The 21,967-nt window shown below is 38.4% G+C and overlaps 1 protein-coding gene across 1 annotated transcript in view; it reads left to right on the top strand.

The window, feature by feature from the left end:
• The window catches only part of tango6 (transport and golgi organization 6 homolog (Drosophila)), a 54,004-nt gene that overhangs the window by 23,516 nt on the left and 8,521 nt on the right, over nt 1-21,967 (top strand). Inside the window, exons 14-17 of the mRNA XM_041268773.1 lie at nt 461-518; nt 7,583-7,735; nt 12,238-12,389; nt 16,918-17,031. Coding sequence (XP_041124707.1) covers nt 461-518; nt 7,583-7,735; nt 12,238-12,389; nt 16,918-17,031 — 477 coding nt within the window. The remainder of the gene's footprint in view (nt 1-460; nt 519-7,582; nt 7,736-12,237; nt 12,390-16,917; nt 17,032-21,967) is intronic.

Raw genomic sequence — 21,967 nt, 5'->3', positions numbered from 1 at the left:
CTATAGGATTTTATTCTGACATGGCCTAATCTTAAATACGCTTCTCTGTTGTATCTGCCAAATGCCCTCCAGATTTCCAGTAGCTGAGATCGTTCTGTTGTTTGAGTTATTCTCTTTCTGTTTTAATTTCATGTATAGAATCACAGTGCATCAGATACAGTAATTAATAAAATATGGACTATTAATAAAATATTAATAGAAAATGGTTGGATTTGAAGAGGAAGGGTGGCTTAGGTATCACTGGAATTCATTAATTACTGGGTTGCTGGGCTTATTTCCCATTTAATATTCTTTATAATCAACCCTGTCTCGTCATACACAGAACCCACTGGATTATCCTTAGGGATACTGCTTGGGGAATATTCAAATATCAATAGAGGAAAGGGATTTATTCTCCTATTTTATTTTATTGTACCTTTTAATTTTGAAAATGACACAAATTACTAATTTTATATTTCAGCTATTTCTGGAGAATCTAGAGCACAGCGACTCGTTTGTGTATCTGTCTGCCATTCAAGGTAAGAAATGCTGAAGAGGCAGGGAATGTGAGATTGTCTAGATGAAGTTGACCAATCTGTTCTGTGTCATTGGAAATGAGAGATATCTTTTGTGTTGTCATCCATAACTTACATTTTATAAAATATGGGCAAAACTACAGTGTGGCAGAGCAAAGCTCTGCCGTTTAGAAATTGGCAGGGATGGGGTTAATTTCCCCTACCTGCCTGGGTTTATTATGTTCAGGTGGCTGGGGTTGATTAGTTGATTAAATGATTAACTTAATTAATGATCAATCAACGCCCAGCCACCTGACATAAAAGGAGGCCTCTACTTCTCATTTAGGAGGAGGGAGTTGAGGAAGCAGGTTGTTTGTTGTTTGTGTGGGTTTTTTCAATTTTGCTAAATCCAGTGAAGGCATTGCCCAGCCTGGAAACCTTTATTTTTGTGAGTTTTGTTTTTGCTTTATTTGTGTTTGAATATCTGTTATTTTACCCTTGTGCACCTTTATTTTTGTGTTTATTTATAATAAAATTAGTATTTTTTTTTTTTAACTGCAGTCTGTCTCTGGGCCTCTATCCACTAGCCAGCCTGCCACATACAGAGACTTCTGCATCTAGTAATAGAAATATTTTAGAAAGTTTTTATTTTTTATTTTTTATTGTTCAAATATGTTCAAATCCTTTGACAAAGAACTGTTTTAATGCTGGGGTCATGCCATATTTGCATGTAACTTACGGGTAAAGATAAGAGTGTTCTACAAAGTTCCCTAGAATTAAGAAAATATGTGTTTTAACTTGTTGGTTCCTCTTGAAAGCATCCTGCTAATATACAAATAAATCCAGCAGTGATGTCTGATCATGTTAGTCAGGTGTAGCAATCTAGGGGTCATATGCAAGTTACTGGTGTGGTGTCACAGGAATGGCTGAGTGGTGACGCCAGGCCAGATGCAGGAACAAACACAGACAAGTGCTGCAGGGCAAAGGCGCTACGGTGCCATTTATTTTAAACAAATTAAAAAACTGCAGGCTTTTTATACAGGTGCCCATCTCCCGATTTAGTAACAATTAATCAATGAATTAACTTGGGAGATGGTCACCTTCTTCACAAGGATTTTATGATGGGGCTTTTAATCCCATCTATGCTGCCAAACAATAAATCATAATACAGTAAATAATAACGGTGCACATATGCTATATACTTTGCCACAAGTGGAATAGTCTTTTTCATGGCTATTACAGGTTTTTTCTCTGATGAATAGTAAGTGAATCTCTGTTCCCACCCTGGGAGTCCTTGCTACCCCTTCCCTCATGATTATTTAAATACCAGCCAGCACACAGATCCAGATAGGCTGTTTTGTTAGCTTTTATTATAAGCTCATAGTTACACGCTGTATCCTGTGCTAGTCATGTCTTAAACAGCTTTGGATTGGATGCTGATTTTCTCAAGGAACCCTGAGTTCTTCACCTGCTGCCTTAGTTCAAACATGCATGAGGTCAATAAAAAGGGAAACAGAAGAATGATCCTTTAAACATTTAACCATGCTATCAAGTTCCAGAGCTCACTGTATCAGCAAGTGTTGCCTAAAAGGGTGTTCAACAAACAAGGTGCGATGGTGCCATTGTTTTCAATGAAGGCGGTCATACTGACGAGGGCGCGAAGCGGCACTCAGAGCGACGCGCGGAAGATAAAATATTTTCCACTTTCGCCGTGCCGTGAAGTATACCACCATCAGGGGAAAGTAGGAGGCTTCTTTGCGAGGAAGACGGACAGCAATTACAATGGAAGAGAAGCAAATTTTAACTGTCTCAGAGTTCCCAGTTGTACAACACAACTCTCAATGTGTGCTTTATTCTTTGCTTGCTGCGGTAGATTAGGTCAGTCGCAATTATCTTTTTCTCGTTGCTGTTCAGGATTCCAAATGAATTAAATAATAAATGGTATTATGATGTTTGTGTGGTATTGCAATCACGGGGTTCTGTACCGTCACGAAAAAATAATTATGTTTGAGACATTAATGGTACATAATTGCTCTATGTTTATCCATCATTTCAAACAACCCTCAACCATGAATTCTGAGACAAAACTATAAACAAAAGTTTCAACTAAGGCCCTTTTCAAGATTCTTTTGGCATGTTTGTTTACTGTAATACTGTTAACTGTTTTGTTTTGCGTATACACAAATGCATGATTTATTTGTGCATGTGTTATATACTGTACAAGGTGTGCACTATTCTGGAATTCTATAAAGAGATTCCTGGCGTTTTGGATAAAATAGTGTACAACAGGATAGTGCGAGTTAATTTTTAATACAGCATAATTATTATTTACAGTTAAAAACCATAAGTAGCTTAGATGGGCTATTTACAGTGCTTTCTCATTATAATGAGGCTATGTATACTGCAGGATGGGTTGTCAGTGGGTATGGTCATGGCTTCCTTTCCCCTCATAATGCCATTACATTAACACTTGTGTCCTTGTTAGAACAGGCAGAACAGAAATGGTCTCTTAGCTCTGACTCCTGACTACAGAGTTCTAAAAGAGGAGTGTGACAGAGCAGAGCTCTGCCCTTTCTAGATTGGCAGAGATGGGGTTAAATTCCCCTACCTGCCTGGGTTTATTGTGTTCAGGTGGCTGGGGTTGATTGGAGTAGTTAACGATCAATCAGCACCCAGCCATCTGATATAAAAGGAGGCCTCAGCTTCCCATTTGTGAATCTGCTGGTCCAGTGAAGGCATCACCCAGCCTGGAAACCTTTATTATGTCTTGTTTTGCTATTTGTGTATAAATACCTTTGTTTTGGCCCTTGTGCCCTTTTATTTTGTGTTTATTAATAAAAGTTTATTTTTTTGAACTGCAGTCTGTCTCTGGGCCTGTATCCACTTGCCAACCTGTCACACTTGGTGGCAGTGGTGGGATATAGCGCCTCCAGAAGGCTCAGCGCAGTACTGCAGGGTTGTTTTGTTTTTTTTAACTTTTGGGACAATTTTTTAATTAAAAAAAAAATAATAAATGGAAAAGAAAAGCAGGCAGCGGTAAAGGCAGACAGAGATGCAGCAGCCAAAGAAATGTAAGCTGCTGCAACAGCCACCGCTGGAGGCTCTTCCCCTGGTGTTCCTGGTGCGGGAAGGAGGACCACCACTGGAGGTCCTGCCCAGAAGTGCCATCGGCAGACTGGTGTGGCCGTTGTGAGGAGGACAGCCACAACTGGGTAGGATGCCCCTACAATCAGGCCCTGGAAGAGGAGCAGTTTTCACCCCGGACATCAGCGGCCATCCCACTACCTCCAGCATCACCACCTTCACCACTGTCCCAGGAGATATGAAACTGGCTGATGCATCCTGAGGCGGACCTCTTCCACGACCTCCCCGTATTTATCAACACGCTGTGGTGTCAAGATCACCCGGCGTCCTTCCCAGAGGTTGCCCTCATGGGAGGAGCCGCCGTCCCGAGAGCCAGAGAGGGAGGAGCCGCCGTCCCGAGAGCCAGAGAGGGAGGAGCCACCACTGCCAGAGTCCAGAGGGGAGGAGCCATGGACCAGGGAGCCAGAAGGGGAGAAGGCTGACGCTCCACAGCAGCCTCTACAGTGATGCTGAGAGGAGCCAAGCAGAGGTGCACCCGATTGTTATGGCAGGTACCAGCCCTGCCTCAGAGGCCTCTAGAATGGCCACAGCCCCCACCACCGGTGGCGGAGGGGCTGCAGCCGTTGCCGTCGGAGGAGCTGGAACTGCCGCTACCAGAGTTGCCACAGTCCTCGTCTGCTGTTGTAATGAAAAAAAAAAACCCTCTGGAATTACTTTACATTGAATTGTTCTGTAGTGTTTTATCCATGGGATCCTGTACCCAGGATACGATATATTGTAATTTTGTAAAATCCCTAGGTTATTGTTTATTTTATGCAATTTTTCTGTAACAGTAAAGGGTTCTCTTCCAGAATTTAACTTATTTACACTTTCAGTTGTAAAGAATATTGATTTGTACTCCTTTGTGTGGAAAAGAGAATATGGTTTGTACATTCTTGACAATGTAATGTAAATGTTTAACCTCCCCTTAAAGAGCTTACATTGCAATAACTTGCCTCACCAGCAGGGAAATGTCTTGCAGAATTGACAAAACCAAACACAAATTGATTAGCCCACATAGGAATCCTTATTCTGTAAATTAAATGTTTTACATTCGTTAAAAAATAAATAAATAAATAAAATAGAAAAATCAAGCAGTTAAAAGTCTTTGTCCTGTTTAAATGAGTCAGCTTTCAGACTTTAGAGCTTGTTTTTAGTTCCAGTAATGCTGTTGATGAAAACCTATGCCGAGGTACATGCCTTATGCAAAACAAACTATATAAGCCCTTTTTTCTGTTGGGGTTCCTGGCATTGCCACTTTTCTCAGAGGAGCCCTGTATTGTGTCTGCTTTTATCCTCTGAATGTGGCGTATGCAGAATTCAACACAGTTCTGCAGCGCTGTGCAATCCTGTCTAACAAAATAATTCCATAATTCCTACCTGTCGTGCACTTTAATTCTGTACATAGATCTCAGATGTGCAGTTTTGAATGAAAGAACCACATTTTATAGAGTACATGTTTTGTCATCTTAAAAAAATGGTAGCTGTACAAAACTGTTTGCAAGCTATGCATTCACTTAGTCATCGGCCACTTCGCCAGGAGGGATACATTGTCCCTGCCCCTTCAATGGCTTATTTCCTGTCATTGACCAACCAGCAGCTTCCCCTATTGACAGACATGCTTTCATCCAGTAACCTGCTTGCAACCGGAACAGACTGCTGAGATGAAATGACCTATGCAGCGCAAGTGTAACAGATTCCTTTAACCTTGTGCAGTACCTGATACTGAAAATGAAAACACGTGTTTGCTAAAAGATTGGTTTCTTTTAAAACCGGGCATTTCACACTTGTATAGTGATTGATTGGTGTGGAAAATGTATGCAATTATCAGGCGTGCTTGATAATTGAAATAGTTACAGGTTTTAAAACCTCTGTCTCTGGTGTGCTTACCTTCCAGCCTACTCTGCTGTCTCTGCACTTTGTTTATATTATGAAAACTGGTACTTAAATGCATTCTGGACAGAGACAGTTTACAAGGAGAACAATGAAACTGTTCTATACTTGCATTCTGTCTACTGCTTCTCTTCAAACACAATGTATTATTATTCCAAATAAATTGGTGGTTGTTAGCCCTCTTTATTGTCATGTTATGAATCTCGTTTCTCTCAGAAGAATTTGTGTTGCACTTGTACTCCTAAAGAAAAAAAAAAGTACACAGCTTGTATAATGACAAGAAAAAGGTTGTATGTTTTGAATAGTTCTCACGCATGCACCTAACGTTGCAGTGAGTGGAAATGTCCACAGATGATAGTATTTTAGGGTGTAGTTTTCATTGTACAATGTAATATTAAGAACAGTATTTCATAGTGATCTTTAACAAGCATTTGAAGGTTGTTCTTATATACATTTACTTATTTCAAAACGGCAAAATTGTTCTACATGGCAATAAAATGGGTTTTACCAGATTACACCTACACTTAAACCTGGACTTCTAATGTCTAGTTCGTACTTTAATCATGTGACCATGAAGGTAAGTTTTATGTTTTTTTTCTAGTCATATGACTAGCGATCCAAGGGATAGGTTGAATTGTTGATCCATGTGCCACTTTTAATGACCACTGAATACAAGATTTGGACAGGTTCCACTTGTCTTTTAAATTACTTGTTAAACTATTTAAAGCATGGCAAACCATGGTAAATGCATAACTATTAAACTATTATTTTATAAGGAGGAGTGAGTGTCTCTTATTACAGTCAGCACTCAAATATACGACACTCAGATACACGTCAGTCGCGATTTACCCTCCTTGTATTAAGAAACAAATCAATTCCCATTTATATATATATATATATATATATATATATCATGCATATTGAGTATATTAGGTATGTGTTATATATGTGTATATATAATATATATATAATATATCAATATATATATATATATATATATATATATATATATATATATATATGTATATATATATATAATATACATAGTATACATGTGTGTGTAACAAATTAATGCACTTACCCATCACACGCGATTTCCGACTCTGTCACCAGTTTTCTGATGAAGAGCCCATCTCTTCAATGTTGCAATGGATTTGCTTATCTGTCACAGCCCTTGGGGTTTTTTTTTCTTGCTTGTCAAATCAGTCTGTCTTTACTGTGCAGTTACACAGCGCTTCCTCCAATTTCGCATGACTAAAATACAGCAAAAACAAAGCGAACGAGACAAGCTACCATGATGTAAAACAGTTACTCGTTAAACAGTATTAGATACTGTGATGCATTTTTTTTAAATCTGTGCTCTTTGGTTGCTTTTGTGCAGTTTTATTTTCAAGTGAATTGTGACATTAGGGCCTTATTGAGCACTATATTCTGCAATTTGGAATACTGACTTTTTATACTGGTTTAATTCTGTTTAATAATTTTTGTTTTTTTTTAATCTTTTGCTAAATTGCATTGCCTTTTATGTTTTACACAGTTCTGTGCACTGATAACATTTTAATTTTGCTGGGGAACAATACGTACCTGATTTAAAAGTATGTACTGTATTACAGTCCATGTGTCTTCTCTTTTGGCAAGTGATATTTTTCGAGTCGTATCGTTCTGAATTAAAATACTACCTCTGTTGAAAACATAGTACTGTACCAACAAAAACAACTACAGTACATCTAAATGGAAGCCTACTTATTTTAAAAAGCAGACCTTTCAGCTATATATTTTTGACATTTTACCTTTTTTGTGTGCCCTGAAAAAATGGACAAAGGTTGGAACAATCCAAAATGAAATAATCAGATATGCGTCACAATTCTATACGGTCAGATATGTGCTGACTGTATAACACAGATGATTCTGCACAGTTTGAGCTGCCATCTGCACAAGATGACATCATCTCTTACAATGAGACCCCCAACACACAACGTACTAACTCGTATCAAGACTTTATTGCAGATAGTTGTTGGAGAGTTTGAATTCTCTTCCTGGAGAGTGAGGGTTGTGCTGTGCTTTGGTTCCAGGTCTCGCTGTGCTCGCGGATGTGTTTCCTGAGCAGATCTTGCTGCGGCTGCTGAAGGAGTTTGAGGAAAGTCCTAAAGAGACGAAGAAACCCCGTTCCCTTGAGACCAGGCTTAAAACAGGAGAGGCGCTGATGAGAACAACCAGGGCACTGGGTAAGGTCAGCTCTTTCAATATTGGCGAGCACAGTGTGTCTGTACTCTAGCCTGTTCCTGATCTTAGGCCTAGGGTGGTCAAACCTTTGACTGGCTTGCTGGGTTACTGATCTGAATCATAAATGATGTGTATCAGGAAAGAGCAATCTTCAATCTCCAATTCTCATTTGATAAAAAGACCTTAGTGATCTTGAAAGCTAGTGTATGTTTTATATATATATATATATATATATATATATATATATATATATATATATATATATATATATTATATATATATTAAATTTCTATATATATAGTCGTGCACCTATTAAAATGCATCACCTTATATGTGGACCAGCAAGGCTTATTAAATACTTTTAAAACTGCTGACTGTGGCTGTTTTCTAGAATAGACAAAATGTTATTTAATAAGCCTCTGGGTTAAGCCTAATTCTTTGTTAAAAAAGAAAAAAGTAACCCATTAATTATAAATATGCTTTTTTAATGCAAGAACCTCACCAGTTGTTGAAATGATTGAGCTTCACAAAGCAGACCTGGACTTCATATAATCACAGGTTTTTTGAATAACTGCATTGGTGAACTCTGAACCCTTCTTTAAAATATGACACATACTAGATAAGGAAGCCAAAGTGATACCTGCTGTCTGATTGGATCAGCTGTCTCAGAGAGTCAAACTTCTTAGCCAGTGCTATTGAGAAACAGATACCTTTATATTCTTGTCACTTAGCTGCAACAAGAGTTGAGAATTAACGCACAGTTATCATTTACAAGCGTATTCATTAACCCTTCTTAATTTTAACTTTTTTACTGTGGTTTATAAAAGTCACTTATTTTAGACTGCGTCAAGCCTTTTTCAGGTTAAACAAATCGACCCTTTCCTTCAAGGTAAGCTATTTGTTTTTATCTATTAGAATGTCTCTAATTGTCCTTCAATTAATACTATATACCTCACTCAGGCGAGAAAACATTTGCGATGTCTTGCTTTCTTATTTTCAGATGCTTTTTTTCTTTTGCTCTGGTGTTAAATGTAGGGTCCACTCGTCATGTTGTGCTTTCTGTTTTGCTTTGGGAGCGAGAGTGGATGACATTGGTATGAATGTTCACTTAACAGTGAATTAGGAAAGTGACTCAAAGGTTAACTGCATAACTTTATTTTACTTGGCCATGATTATTTTGCCGGCGCTACAATGAGGGAAACACAATGCTTATATTTGCTTGGCTTGGGAAGTTGGCGGATGGCGGACAGCCGGGTGGCAATATAATGGGTAAAAATAGCATATATATAATGCATACTGTAATGTACATCTTTCATTAAGGGGTGATAGTTCTTAGTACTGATATAGTAGTGAAACCTCCTATGTATAAAGTACTGTAAGTGACATGTTTATAAGGTATATTTTTATGTGATGTTTTCAATTGCAGAGAAACTAAGCCTTTGCATTATCCAAACACTTGAAATCAATTGAACGTTGTCAAAACTTTAGAGCCAGTAGATATAGGCTTTACACAAACTAATTTGCAGATACTGCTCTCTATGCAGGAGCAATGGAGGCTGACGAAGAGATCAATACCGGCTTTGCTTTAGCATTCACATTTCAATTTGCTTGCTTACCTCAATATCTTAAAATAGCAGCCCTGTGCTACAGGGAGGTGTGCACTGTGTACTGTACTGCACAGATATATGTATAAAAAGTAATGTCCCCTTGCATTCAATCAGTTAAATGTGTGTTTGTTAAGGTACTTTGACCAATAGCGGTAGTTCAGGAACTGTTCTTCAGCCATAGACATGTGCAGTGTAGGCTAGATGAACTGAAGTGTGTTTTATTAGTAAGTACCAACACCATCTAGCACTCACTATGTATTGCTGGACAAACTAAAGGAAACCTCATCCAAAATAGCACATCACTAGATGGCCTTTTATTTCTATGAAGACAGTTGTGATGTCTGATCTTACCTACGTTAATGTAAGGAAACCAATTTGATGTCTGTAAATGAGTGCGCACAATGCCAATTGATGTGTTTAGTAAGTTTCCATTTATTGATTCCTTCCAATATTCAAAAGTTGCACACGTACATCTTAGACATATAGCACTTAATTATCAACAGAAATCAGATAGTGACCAGTTACCTGATGATCTGGGAGAAGCTGTCGGGTATAGCGATGGTCTGTCATCAGACGAGGATTCATAGGTAAGTTTTCTCACTTGCCCTCTCAAGTGCCTGTCTTACACAGTGTTACCCTCTTGTAATGCGATTGTCCGGTTCCATAATTAGGAGACTGCATTATAACGATTATTAGAATTTTTGTTCCCGAAAGATTTACAGTACCCACAAGCCAAATTAGTGTTGTAGTGTGTGGTGGAAAATGAAGGAAGGAGACACACATACAATTTGCAGGTACTTGCAGGATTATTCCTGGCCCCTGCTCGCCTGGGCCACACCAGAAAACAGCAAACAGTCTTGCATTCTCACAGCAGCACATTCACACAGCAGCTTGTCTTACTCTTTAGAGCAGCGCATTTTTTTCAGAAAACAGCCCTCTTTGGAGTCAGTCTTATCAAGAAAACCTCTTAGTTTTTCTTCATCTTTTTGCCATCCACGCAATGTAGATTGCTGCTTGAGTTTCACCTTTTGTTACTCTGACCACCGCATCGAGTTTCATTTTAACAGAAAGATTTTCATTTTTTGCTGTTTGCCGTGCTTCATACTGTATACCTGGAATGTTCACCCAACGTTTGCAAGTCATATTGCATTGTGGGGGAAATGGGAGCCACAACCTTACCGTTTTATAACCGATTTCACACTATAGCAGGCTGTGTTAAAACAGGGCAGCACTGTATATCTTGCCTGTCTTGTACTTTAACAGTGAATGATTTGTAATGAGAGTTTGTTTTGTGACTAACATGTTTTCCAGACTCCAATGCTTAACTGATCCTTTCCCCTATGCAAATAGCCAGTTGTAATTTCCAAACAGGAAATTACGCTGTCATTAAGTAGATTGAGAAATGTATATTTGCATTAAATGTATGAAATGTATGGATATTCAGAACTATCACTCCAAAGTGTGTGACTTTGTTTTATTCTATGATTCTAGGATATCGTATTTGTCTATGGAACAGAATTTTAAAATGAATGTATTGAAAATGCCAAAGAAGCGCATGCATAATAGTTTTCCAGCTAATATATATATATATATATATATCGTAAGGTACCAGGGAGGGGGTTAAAATCCTTCCCTGCTAAAAACCTTGTGAGAATGCACATTTGGGTGTTATGGGGTTTAATTGTGTAATTGTTTTATTGTTTAGTAATCCCCTGCACCTGGTGGTAATTGTAAATTAGAGCCAGGTGCAGGGTATTTAAGAGAGGCAGCCAGTCTGTTCGAGGCTGCTGCTGAGGAAAGAGCCCGACTGTGTGTATGTGAGAGCAGTCGTATCAAAGGAAGGTATTGTGTGGAACGCGAGTTTGAGTTTTTGTGTGACAGGTAAACGGCTTAGCCGTCCTGTGGTTTAGTGAGGAACCAGTCTATGTTTAGTCAGAGCTCCAAGAGGGAGCTAGGTGTTTGTTTTGTTTTGTTTTCATTTCTGTGTTTATTAAAAAGTGCGCTTCAGCGCCGTAAAAAATCAATTTTTGTGTCCTGGGTCTATTTAAAGGGGCAACGAACTCCGTGAGTGCGAGGATCGTTTACAATATATATATATATATATATATATATATATATATATATATATATATATATAATATATATATATATATATATTATGATATATTGTAAGTTAAATTAAGAATATCTTTCTAAAGTTGGAAGAATATTAAAAGATGAAAACCCATGTTCATCCTACCACTAATAGATACAGTTGTCACACCAGGATTGACACTTCCTAAGCTGCATATCATTTCAGTGGTGTCAAAAAATGAAATAAAAAATAGCCAAGCAATGATAACAGAAGTGAAGAAGGGTTATTATTCATTTGATAAAGATTCAGATTAATGACCTACAGTCTTTAGGTAAAGGTATTATACTTTGAAACCTGTAATTGGAGCCAGGCGATGTTTGGGTTGACAATAATTATCTGAACAAAGCAGTCCTAACTAACCAAGTCTTTGTAAATGTTTACCAAAGTCATAGCAGTGTAATAAAGCATTAGTAAGTTGTAAAACCCAGAGACTTAAGGGAAATCATATTTTTAAAAAATCCATGGTAGCTTATGGTAAATGTATAGTATAATTAAACTATACCATTCTGGGGGCCTTGCATCTGATTCCTGGAGGCCACAACATTAACTGGCAAAATTAAAGTTTTGCTTGTGTTGTAGAATTTTGCAGAAATGTTACTGTATTTTTATTTGTCTGTACTCACTTTGTGTCAACTTTTTTATCACTATGCTCCACTTCTGTTGACTCTGGTGGATATCTATTAGGATGTTGTAGTTACAGTATGCATCCAATTACTCAGGCGAGAGCCAGGACTAGACTAACAGAACTATCTTTTTCTTTCAGGGGACCTGGCCCCTCGATTTGGGACACCCCTCATCCACGCTTTCCTGAGAGGAACCAGAGACAGCGACAGCACTATGAGAGCCAGCAGCCTGTCTAACCTTGGGGAGCTGTGCCAGAGACTGCACTTCGCACTGGGGGCGGTGGTACACGAGGTAGGCTCTTCAGCACGTCTCAGTGTAATTGTCTGACACACAGGATATGTGTGTCAGAGGCAAGTCATTTGTGTACTTGAGGGAACTCGCCCCTGCTCATCCCAGTAAGCAACTGCACTGAAAGACAAAGCCCTGGGTCTGTATCAAAAGGACAACAACTGCGGTCAGTAACAGTGACAAGGAATGCACTCCCCTTCCTTCTTACACTCTGCTGATAAGTACAGTCCAAAGCAAAAACTGGAGACACTGCTTCTGCTACACTGGCTGATCTCTAGTGCTGTGACAGCGTTTGTCTGCATGCTGCAGGTTTAAACCCTGATTTGTTGCTTACAGTGGCTGATCTTGTGTAATGTCACTTCTGTTAATGTAGCCCTCTGAGAACTGTAATGCAAGTTAATGGAGAAAATCTCATGACAATGTCACTTTTTTAATATGACACTCAGGTTGTCCCTGCAAATGATGTACTTTCATCTCAGTACGCTAATCCTGAGAAAATATTTTCTAATTCTAGTAAATAAATAAATGACATATAGATTACTGATCTTAGATCTACACTGCAGAAAGTATTTTGTTTGTTGTCATTTAACGGAATGCCTTTTATACTTGAATGAAATGGGAACCTAGACATCTCTCTAATCAGGCGTAATAATTAGTGAATTCCTTTTTTTAAATGTTTATAACACTTACCAGTTACTTCTTGGCAAGATAGCCAGGGAGAAACCCACACCCAAAACGGGTGTGTGGAAGGGTGTGGGAAAACACAATGCAAACACAAAGCTCAAATATGAAATGCCGGCAAAGGCGCCTAGATTTGTTAGTCCACGCTCAGTTGGCAGGTGTATCTGTGACAGTTCGGGGGCACTCTACCAGCAATGGTATCGTGCCCTGTCTTCATAACATACAGGTGTGTCAACAAAAAACGAATAAGTAGAAGGACGAAAGGAAAAAGGAAAACAAAACATTTTAAGAAAAAACTACAAATAAAGTGTACAGGTTTTTAACCGCGGCGCATTGCTTCCTCTAGCGGTGGAATCCCTGAGAATCAGGCACTGCTCTATATCCTCTCTTATACACTGTGGGACAGCTCAGTTCTGCTACGCTAACTATCTAAGATAGTGACAATGTAAATAGCTGGTACCTGGCTTGCTTGCACCACCGGGTCTGTGTTTCTCACTCTGGAGCTGCCGTACTGTCTCCTCGACTCGCTGCTTCAGAGTTTCCAGTTTCACTTCATAGTATCAGGATTCCGCCGTGAAGTCATGCTTCACCATACTTCCTGTATGAGCCAGAGAGGATACAAACAGTGCCTTTTTATTTAGCCATTCACCCTGTATAGTCCCTAGCCAACGACAGAGCATCGGCCGATTTCTTCACAGCTGACTCTTGTGAACAAGACATTGCCTGACACCGTGGGAATACGCGTGGTGTTCGAACCCCCTACAAGCTCATGCATGCGCCTGACAGCCAGTCCAGATACCTTCTCTCTCACAGGGTGTGTGTGTTTTTAATTTTTTATTATTGGAACACCTCATATTGTTTGGCAGCTTTACAAAGCCAGCTTTTGACAGCTGTGCTGTCCTGTCTTAGCTTAGCCTGGTCTTATTTTTTATGGCAGGCAAGGAGGACTTTGAAAAGTCTGTCTGGAGGGTGAACGAACCCGTTACGTCCCTCCCTTCACACTCTGTTCCTTGAGCTCAGCAATCCCGTGACATGTATTCCTCTCCAAGGAGTTGTATAAATCAGCATCCTCCTACTGGGCTGAAATTCAAATTTATACCAAAGTATATACAGTGGCTCTCAAAAGTATTCACCCCCCTTGGACTTTTCCACATTTTATTGTGTTACAACATGGAATCCAAATGAATTGAATTAGGAGTTTTTGCCACTGATCAACACCAAAAAAAGTTCATAATGTCAAAGTGAAAAATAAAATCTACAAATTGTTCTAAATTAGTTACAAATATAGAACAGAAAATAATTGATTGATAAGTATTCACCCCCTTTGCTATGACACACCTAAATAAGCTCTGGTGCAACCAGTTGTCTTTAGAAGTCACATAATTAGTTGAATGGAGTCCACCTGTGTGCAATTAAGGTGTTTCACATGATTTCAGGTTAAATACACCTGTCTGTGGGAGATCCCACAGTTGGTTAGTACATTTCCTAACAAAAACTGCATCATGAAGACGAAGGAACATTCAAAGCAAATCCGGAATAAGGTTCTTCAAAAGCACCAATCAGGGGTAGGATATAAGAACATTTCCAAGGCTTCAAAATTGAGTTTTTTGGCCTCAACACTAAGCGCTATGTTTGGCGCAAGCCTAATACCGCACATCATCCTGAGAACACCATCCCTACTGTGAAGCATGGTGGTGGCAGCATCAAGCTATGGGGATGCTTCTCTGCATCAGGGCCTGGAAAGATTGTGAAGGTAGAAGGATCTCAAGTTTGGAGCTTACCAGCGTTCTGAAGTCCCTCAGGGCAGAGAACAGATTTCATCTGAAGGGGTTGAGGGCCTGGTTTCTGTGACCACCCCAGCACTTGGGACCAAAGTTAGAGAGAAAGTTCACACTGGAGTTTTAGGACTCTTATAAAACAAAAAAGGTCAGGTCTTAAGTGGCCAAGAGCAAAGCCGGACCCTCAGGGGTGCCCTGGCCCAGTCAAAGCCCGGACCTCAATCCAATTGAGAATATGTGGAAAGAGTTGAAAATTGCTGTTCACCAAAGGTCCCCATCCAACTTGACGGAGCTTGAGCAATTTTGCAAAGAAGAATGGGCAAAAATTGCAGTGTCCAGATGTCAGCATATCAAACATGCGTTGCAATTATGTCCCAGAATATCTAAAAGCCAAGCAATTTTTGCCTTGGTTACATGTCTGCTTACAGATTAAGTTGTGGACTGGATAAGGAAAACATGGCAGCCACAGGTAGATACTTAAAGATCTGCTTTTACACACATTTTCATGATGTGATATTAAATAACTAGCCATAACCTTCAATACAACACCACCTTATACAAAAAATGGATGGTCAAGTGGTTAAGTTACTAAACAGATGGTGGGAGAAAAGCAAACTGGCATAGCCTGCAAATCTGTCCTGAATGATTAAATAGAGGCACGTACTTCAGTCAGCAAGAGTGAGATTGAGTAGACAGATCAATAAAACAGGTTTCATTGTTGGGAACTGTTTCCTCTGTCAGTGAAGTGCTTCATGTGATTGGGGGGGGGGGGGGGGGGGGGTGAAAACTGAGCTTTGTTAAAGGATGATGGTGGAATAGTTCTCTTATGAATGAGATAATCTGTTTAACTAATGGGATAACATTTGTAGCCCTTGATTTCCTTGCAGTGAGTCTCGACAGGCTTCATATTACTCCGATTATGATCAGTCGTACCCACTGTACTGAAAGGCTCCGATGACTTTACCTGTTTGTTACCTCGCAACTGGATTGTAGGCTCTGACTTGAACTTACACGATAGCATAGTAAATCTTATTTATATTGCACACAAATCTCACATTTTATGTTATAAAAGATGCACATATTATGGTAACTGTATGATTTTGTTATTGGTATTCTGTTTATAAACTAATCTATTAACCCTTCCATGCATGGCGACCTTATATGTGAACGGATATAAAATTCTACTATGGTCTGTGTATGGGGACATATGGAAAACGCAAATGCATGATAGTCTTATAGGAGGCTGTCTGGTCCAATGGTTAAAGAAACTGGCTTGTAATCAGTTTCCAAGCGTTAATGAACACAATTTACATATCACTGCATTTGCATGTCCCTGTATTCCACTCCAGGCGGCACTGGAAGATCACATGGACATTGAAACATGTGAGTCATTGGAAAAGCACCGCTTGCTTACTGAGGAGATCTACCAGTACATTTAGAAGAACTGTAAGCTCCTGAAAGCATCACGCTTTGGCTCTCCTCAGTACAGTAACCAATTGCAGCTTTTTCTATGACACTTGTTGCATGTTTTCAACTGATCTGAATTCCTTGTATGTGACCTTTTAAAGGGGAATGCAGGAATGCGCCACAATGGTAGCAATGAAGTATCTTCAAGGAGTGATCAGTAAATTATGCTCATTAATACTATTAAACAATCAAATACATGTTTACCATCTTTTATACAGGAAATGTAAGACCAATGAAATGACATTAATTAATAGAAATTACTGAAATTGTTTAGTGCGCTATGTGTACTTTAAGCAGGTTAATTTTAGCTGGAGGTCACCACATAAGTTGCCTAAGTAAATATATTGCTATGCAAACCTTATAGAACATAACATCTAATTTCATGTTACAGAAATGTGTTTCTAAATGTATTTTCATGCTTTAGATTGTATTACCTTTTACACATTTTTATAGTTTGTAATATTTTCTTTTATTTCTAAAATGAAAGATAGTGTGTTCAAGTTTTTTGTGGGTTTTTTTGTATGCTTTATAAATTCAATTTACTTATCAAAAGATTTAAAAGTGCGTAAGTTTGTTTCCTAAATGGGCTTTGTCTTCTTTTCCAGCTGAGTTCTTGTCTGATAGCCCTTATAAAAACTGACAGTGAAGCAGAGGTGCGCAGAGCAGCAGTACACGTCATTGCTCTTCTACTGCGTGGACTGAGTGACAACGCCACACAGGTAATTAATATTGAGCACATCCCTAAATCCTTATCTCAGTTATATTTAAAAGAACGTTTTTGTTTTAACCCTTTTGCTCTGGCGAACTATCAACCTGTTTGAGGTCTGACTGACGTAATTTGACTTTTCAGTTTGTGTATCAGGACAAATTATACTTTTCTAAACAGCTGAGAATCTGAAGATTATCAAGAGAACATTTTCAAGTCAGTGATGAAATATACCCTACGATTACCAAATTTGAATGTAAAAAAATGTGTTATAAAGTATACTCCAATTCATTTTTCTTTAGAAATGTCTTCAGAAGTGTAATCTAGTGTCTCCTACCTGAAAACAGTGAAGTGTCAGTGTTAGCCACAACACAGGAAGTATGATCAGAAAGAATTGCATAAATACCGTGTCTGGATTTCATTTTACACTAGACTGTTTGACGGGTGCGTAATGCGAAGAAGTTTGCCATCAGATAGATCTGTCAATACATCAACTTTTTCTGTAAAAATAAATAAAATAAAAAATTACATACACAAATAAATAATAATAAAATAAATAAATGTTTTCTTTTGGATCGGTAAGCATTTTGGGGTTTTGTAAAGCAATTTAGTCTGCTCTCTGGTAATGCTGCGCTTTGAAATCATATTCAATAATCAAAACAGAAACCAAGATACTGAAATTCTGCACCTCGTAATAAGAGGTATTTCTATTGGCCTGGGGCTTCAGTGAAATGCATTTTGATTAGAAAGTCATCTGTGATGTGTATCCTGTGAATATGCCACTACAGTTAATATTTTGTAAATTTATTTTTGGGTTTATAAACATTTTGGACAATCTAGTAGGATTTTTTTGTTAAGCTTGAACTTAGCTTGTAAAAAAAAAAAAAACACTTATCTAGTTGTCTGTCTATCTAACTTTTACTTTCGTTTTGAAAGTATGTAAAACCATCCCAAATACATTTTCAAGTACATTTTTTAACTTATTTTTTACATTCAGACTAACTCATCGTAGGGTATATTTCATCATAGAGTGAAAACGTTATCCTCTTGATAATCTTCAGATTCTCGGCTGTTTAAAAATGTATAATATGGTATGTTTCCGTTGGATATTTGTCCTGATACACAAGCTGAAAGTCACGTTATGACAGTCAGACCTCAAACAGATCGAATGTTCGCCAGAGCAAAATGGTTAAAACAAACCATTTACATTGCTTTTTTCATATTCAAACTGCAAGCACTTTTCTAATATATTAGCATCCTCGAATGTATATTTATCTGCAAATATATGCAGATGATTAATATGACTATTGACTATTTCACCTTAGATCCCACCCCTTATTCACTAACTATCTTGATATCCCTGAATAGATAACCGTCCCTTCAAAACTAGGCAAACTATTAATATAATTTTCCTGTTAAAGGATTTAGGAAACCAATTGTTCAGTTTTGATAAGTCTCTGCATGGCTATTTTTATGACATTCTGTACATACCTTATTGAGTTCACTTAACCTTTTATCATTCTAAAAATTGGATTTAGTTGTTCTGTGTTGTGCATGTGGGTTACTCAACCAATACTCTAGAGGCCTTGTGTCTGTTGCCTCAGTATGTGTGGGGTTGACCTCATTAATATTCTGCCCAAAAACTTAGTGCTCCAGTCACTGAACTCCTTGCTGCAATTCTTGAAGGTGCTGCTTTTAATATTGTATGTAAATATTTACCTACATTAAAACATACTTTCAAATGTTTGTTTTGTTCCATTGAGGAACAGAGGTGATTTTTGAATTTCTCGTTAAACTGAATGATACTGTTAGAATGAATCGCCCACTCCCACAACAGTTACGAAAGAAAAAGCATCATGTCTGAAACGTGGTCACAGGTCGAATTTGTAATAGCCAACAGCAATAGGTGTGAAAGTGATTCATGTAAGGAGGAAGGAGGGCAAGAGAGAACAAGTTTTGAACGATGAGTTAGTGTGCATGCAGGGGAAGGGGTGGGCACACTAAACGCATGTGGGTGGAGATCTCAGATTAGTTCCCAGGATCAGGAACTGTTCAATTGTACACTGAACTTGCATTATGCTTGCTGTGACATTGCACATGTTTGTCTGCCAAAAACTAAACAAGAAAAACTTAGAACGAAAGATTGGCCCCCACATACACCACGGCATTTAACCGGGAAACACGATTAAAGTGTTTTTATCAAACAAAATAATTTCATAAACCCTATTTGCAAAAGTTTGTGCAATTCTAAAAGAAACTCATGTTGTATGAAACGTGTTTTCATTTTACTTCACTTTCCAGGTCATTTAATCTCTTCTGGGTCAAAGCATGTTTCTGGATGCAAAGCCTCATGTCACGTAATTGTAAATTAAAAAAAAAAAAAAAAAAAAAATGTGGTGTTCACATTTCTGATCTCCAGCTACAATACCTGGAGTATGCCTATATTATGCATTCTGTTCATAGAGTTATATTGGAAACCTCTGTACCCCACATACCGCAAAGTAAATCCTAACTATATAAGGATAATGTCACATGGGCAGATTAATCTAAACGAGAATGACATGTTGGTGATACAATAATGAAATTCATTGATGTTATGGTAAAATGGTGAGTAGATACAGATACGTGGAGTTCAGAGAAGATACAAAACAGACAGACCATGATTTCCAGTTGCAAGGGTGTTTATTGATTTGATTAACAATGTCCAGAGTCTTTTGGCAAACACCTGTAAATAATAATGCTGGAGAGATACAGCAGCGTGTATCACTCGGTATTTGTAAATCCCCAGATTTGACCTGTAACCCAAAAGACAGTTTTTGCACACCAACACAAAACACAAACACAGTTCCTTGTGACAGTGAATAAGTGTTAGTGGTGTATTACAGTTCTCTGTGATAATGCAGGGGTGAAAGTGATGTCAGACAACAGTTAACAAAACATTAACACACACAAGACAAAACTCGCGGGGTACAGTGAGACAGTGTTACTCTTGCAGGAAACCCTTGCAACACATTAGAAGTTTAAGACACACACTTCAGATCGAACGTATAACACAGTTACTTAAGTGGCTTGTTATTTTCCTATCCCAACAAACCTCTATTGCATTGCAATGTGTTATTCACCCTCTGTTTGAGACACATATCTACAACCATAGGGAGGATATTTGAATAATATCAAAGCAATCATGATTGCTAGGTACATCTCAGGAAACCATTGCAGTAGTTAACGAGTTTGTTCTAAACACTTTACTATATACAGTAATGTATTCAATTTCAGATAGAATTCAGCAGATCTGGAATGTATTTCACTTTGCACTTAAGGATTTCTGAATGATTTACCCATGCATCACCTCATCCATAACCATCTAGTCTTTAGGGGTACTCGCACCAGGCACACCGTGCATGCCGCCTGCTTGTGTGCCGCTCTGCAGTCGCGAGGACCACTGTTCACACCGAACGTGGCAGGGAAAAGTCAGTGGGCGGTCTGTTACGTCACGGCTGCTTGTACAAGCAACAAACAGTACAGCAGAAATGGAAAACTCTATTTCTACAGAAGACACAAAGCTTAGTAAAAAGGAAATATTTCAAGTAATGAGGAGCAAAAGATTATATATTTTTTATAAAACCTAATTTTAACCCCTCAAACACAAAATCATAATCACCCCACAATTACTCAACATATCAGGCAAGTATGTTTAAAATAAAATAAAAACATGTTGCTTTTAAAAATTGAGAGTTTCTTCGTGAGTTTTGTCTGGTTTGCTGGGTATAGGCAAAGAGGCATCATTATACATTGATGTTATCGAGCATTATCGTGTACACATGATTAAAACATGCAACTACTGCCATCCCATCATATCAGTCTTTTGGAGGGGAAACTGTAAAAGTGGCAAGAATCAGTAGTACTGTGCATCTGACAACACAATACCTGGAACAATGAACAGCAAACAAAAAAAGAGAATTTTGATCGCCCTGCTCTCCTGGAGAAAGAAAAAAAAATGTGCTGTGGGTCCATGGCATCCTCAAGAAAAGAAAAGGGTATGGTGAATATCATCGGCTGATACAGGAGCTATGTTTGATGAAGACAGATTTCAAAGCTTAATGTTGTATTATACAACCACTTGCTTTTGCTCCATTTCATTGCCGAGCCATGTCCGGTCCTTTTAGTGTAGGATAGCAGATGTGCCAGTGGTGATGACTAGATGTCTCTTTGGTGGCTGAGATGCTCTTTGGTAGAGGTTGTCTTTGACATCTATTTTACAATTACCTTGTAACAGACATAAAAAAAGTACCCATAACTGCAGATTTGGAGGTGATAGATGGGTGATTGGTTTTTCTGGAGTGATGTAAATATAATCAAGAAGTGCTGGAAGAGATAACCACTGTGTTTTGCCGACTTGACATAAAGGTTGATTTGGTCAACCTCTCCTCTCCTGGCTGGGAAAAGCTGTATTTTTTAGAGCATTTTACAGAACTAGGGTATAACCTTGGATTGCGTAAACCAAGCTGTCTGGGGTTATCCCCAAGATAGGTTGTTGATTCAATCATGGGGGGTTTCTGAGTCATGTAGGGTAGACACTGATCAAATCAACCACTCTGTTACTAAATTACTAGAAGTGAACCACTTCATAGTTTGCTTATGTACCTGATGGTGCTGGTGTACTTTCTCAGGTATCATAAAATGTGTCACACCATAAAACAACCACAGTCTCGCTCCCTTTGAATGAGTTGTTCCTTGGCTTTACTTCCCTTAATTTTAAGTGACTAATCACATCTTATAAATTGGGGTTATTCCAAGTTGGCCAGCATGAATGTATAACTAACTATAAATCAAATTTTTAGATGTGTGGGTTTTGTTTGGTTTGTTTGTTTTTTTTCATATGGAGAACTTGATTTTCAGATTATCCATAAAATAAATAAAATGTTGTGGTTCGTTTGAAATTACTGCTG

This window comes from Polyodon spathula, chromosome 13 (assembly GCF_017654505.1).
Source record: "Polyodon spathula isolate WHYD16114869_AA chromosome 13, ASM1765450v1, whole genome shotgun sequence".
Classification (NCBI taxonomy): Eukaryota; Metazoa; Chordata; class Actinopteri; order Acipenseriformes; family Polyodontidae; genus Polyodon; species Polyodon spathula.
This window is presented reverse-complemented; position numbering and strand designations above follow the sequence as displayed.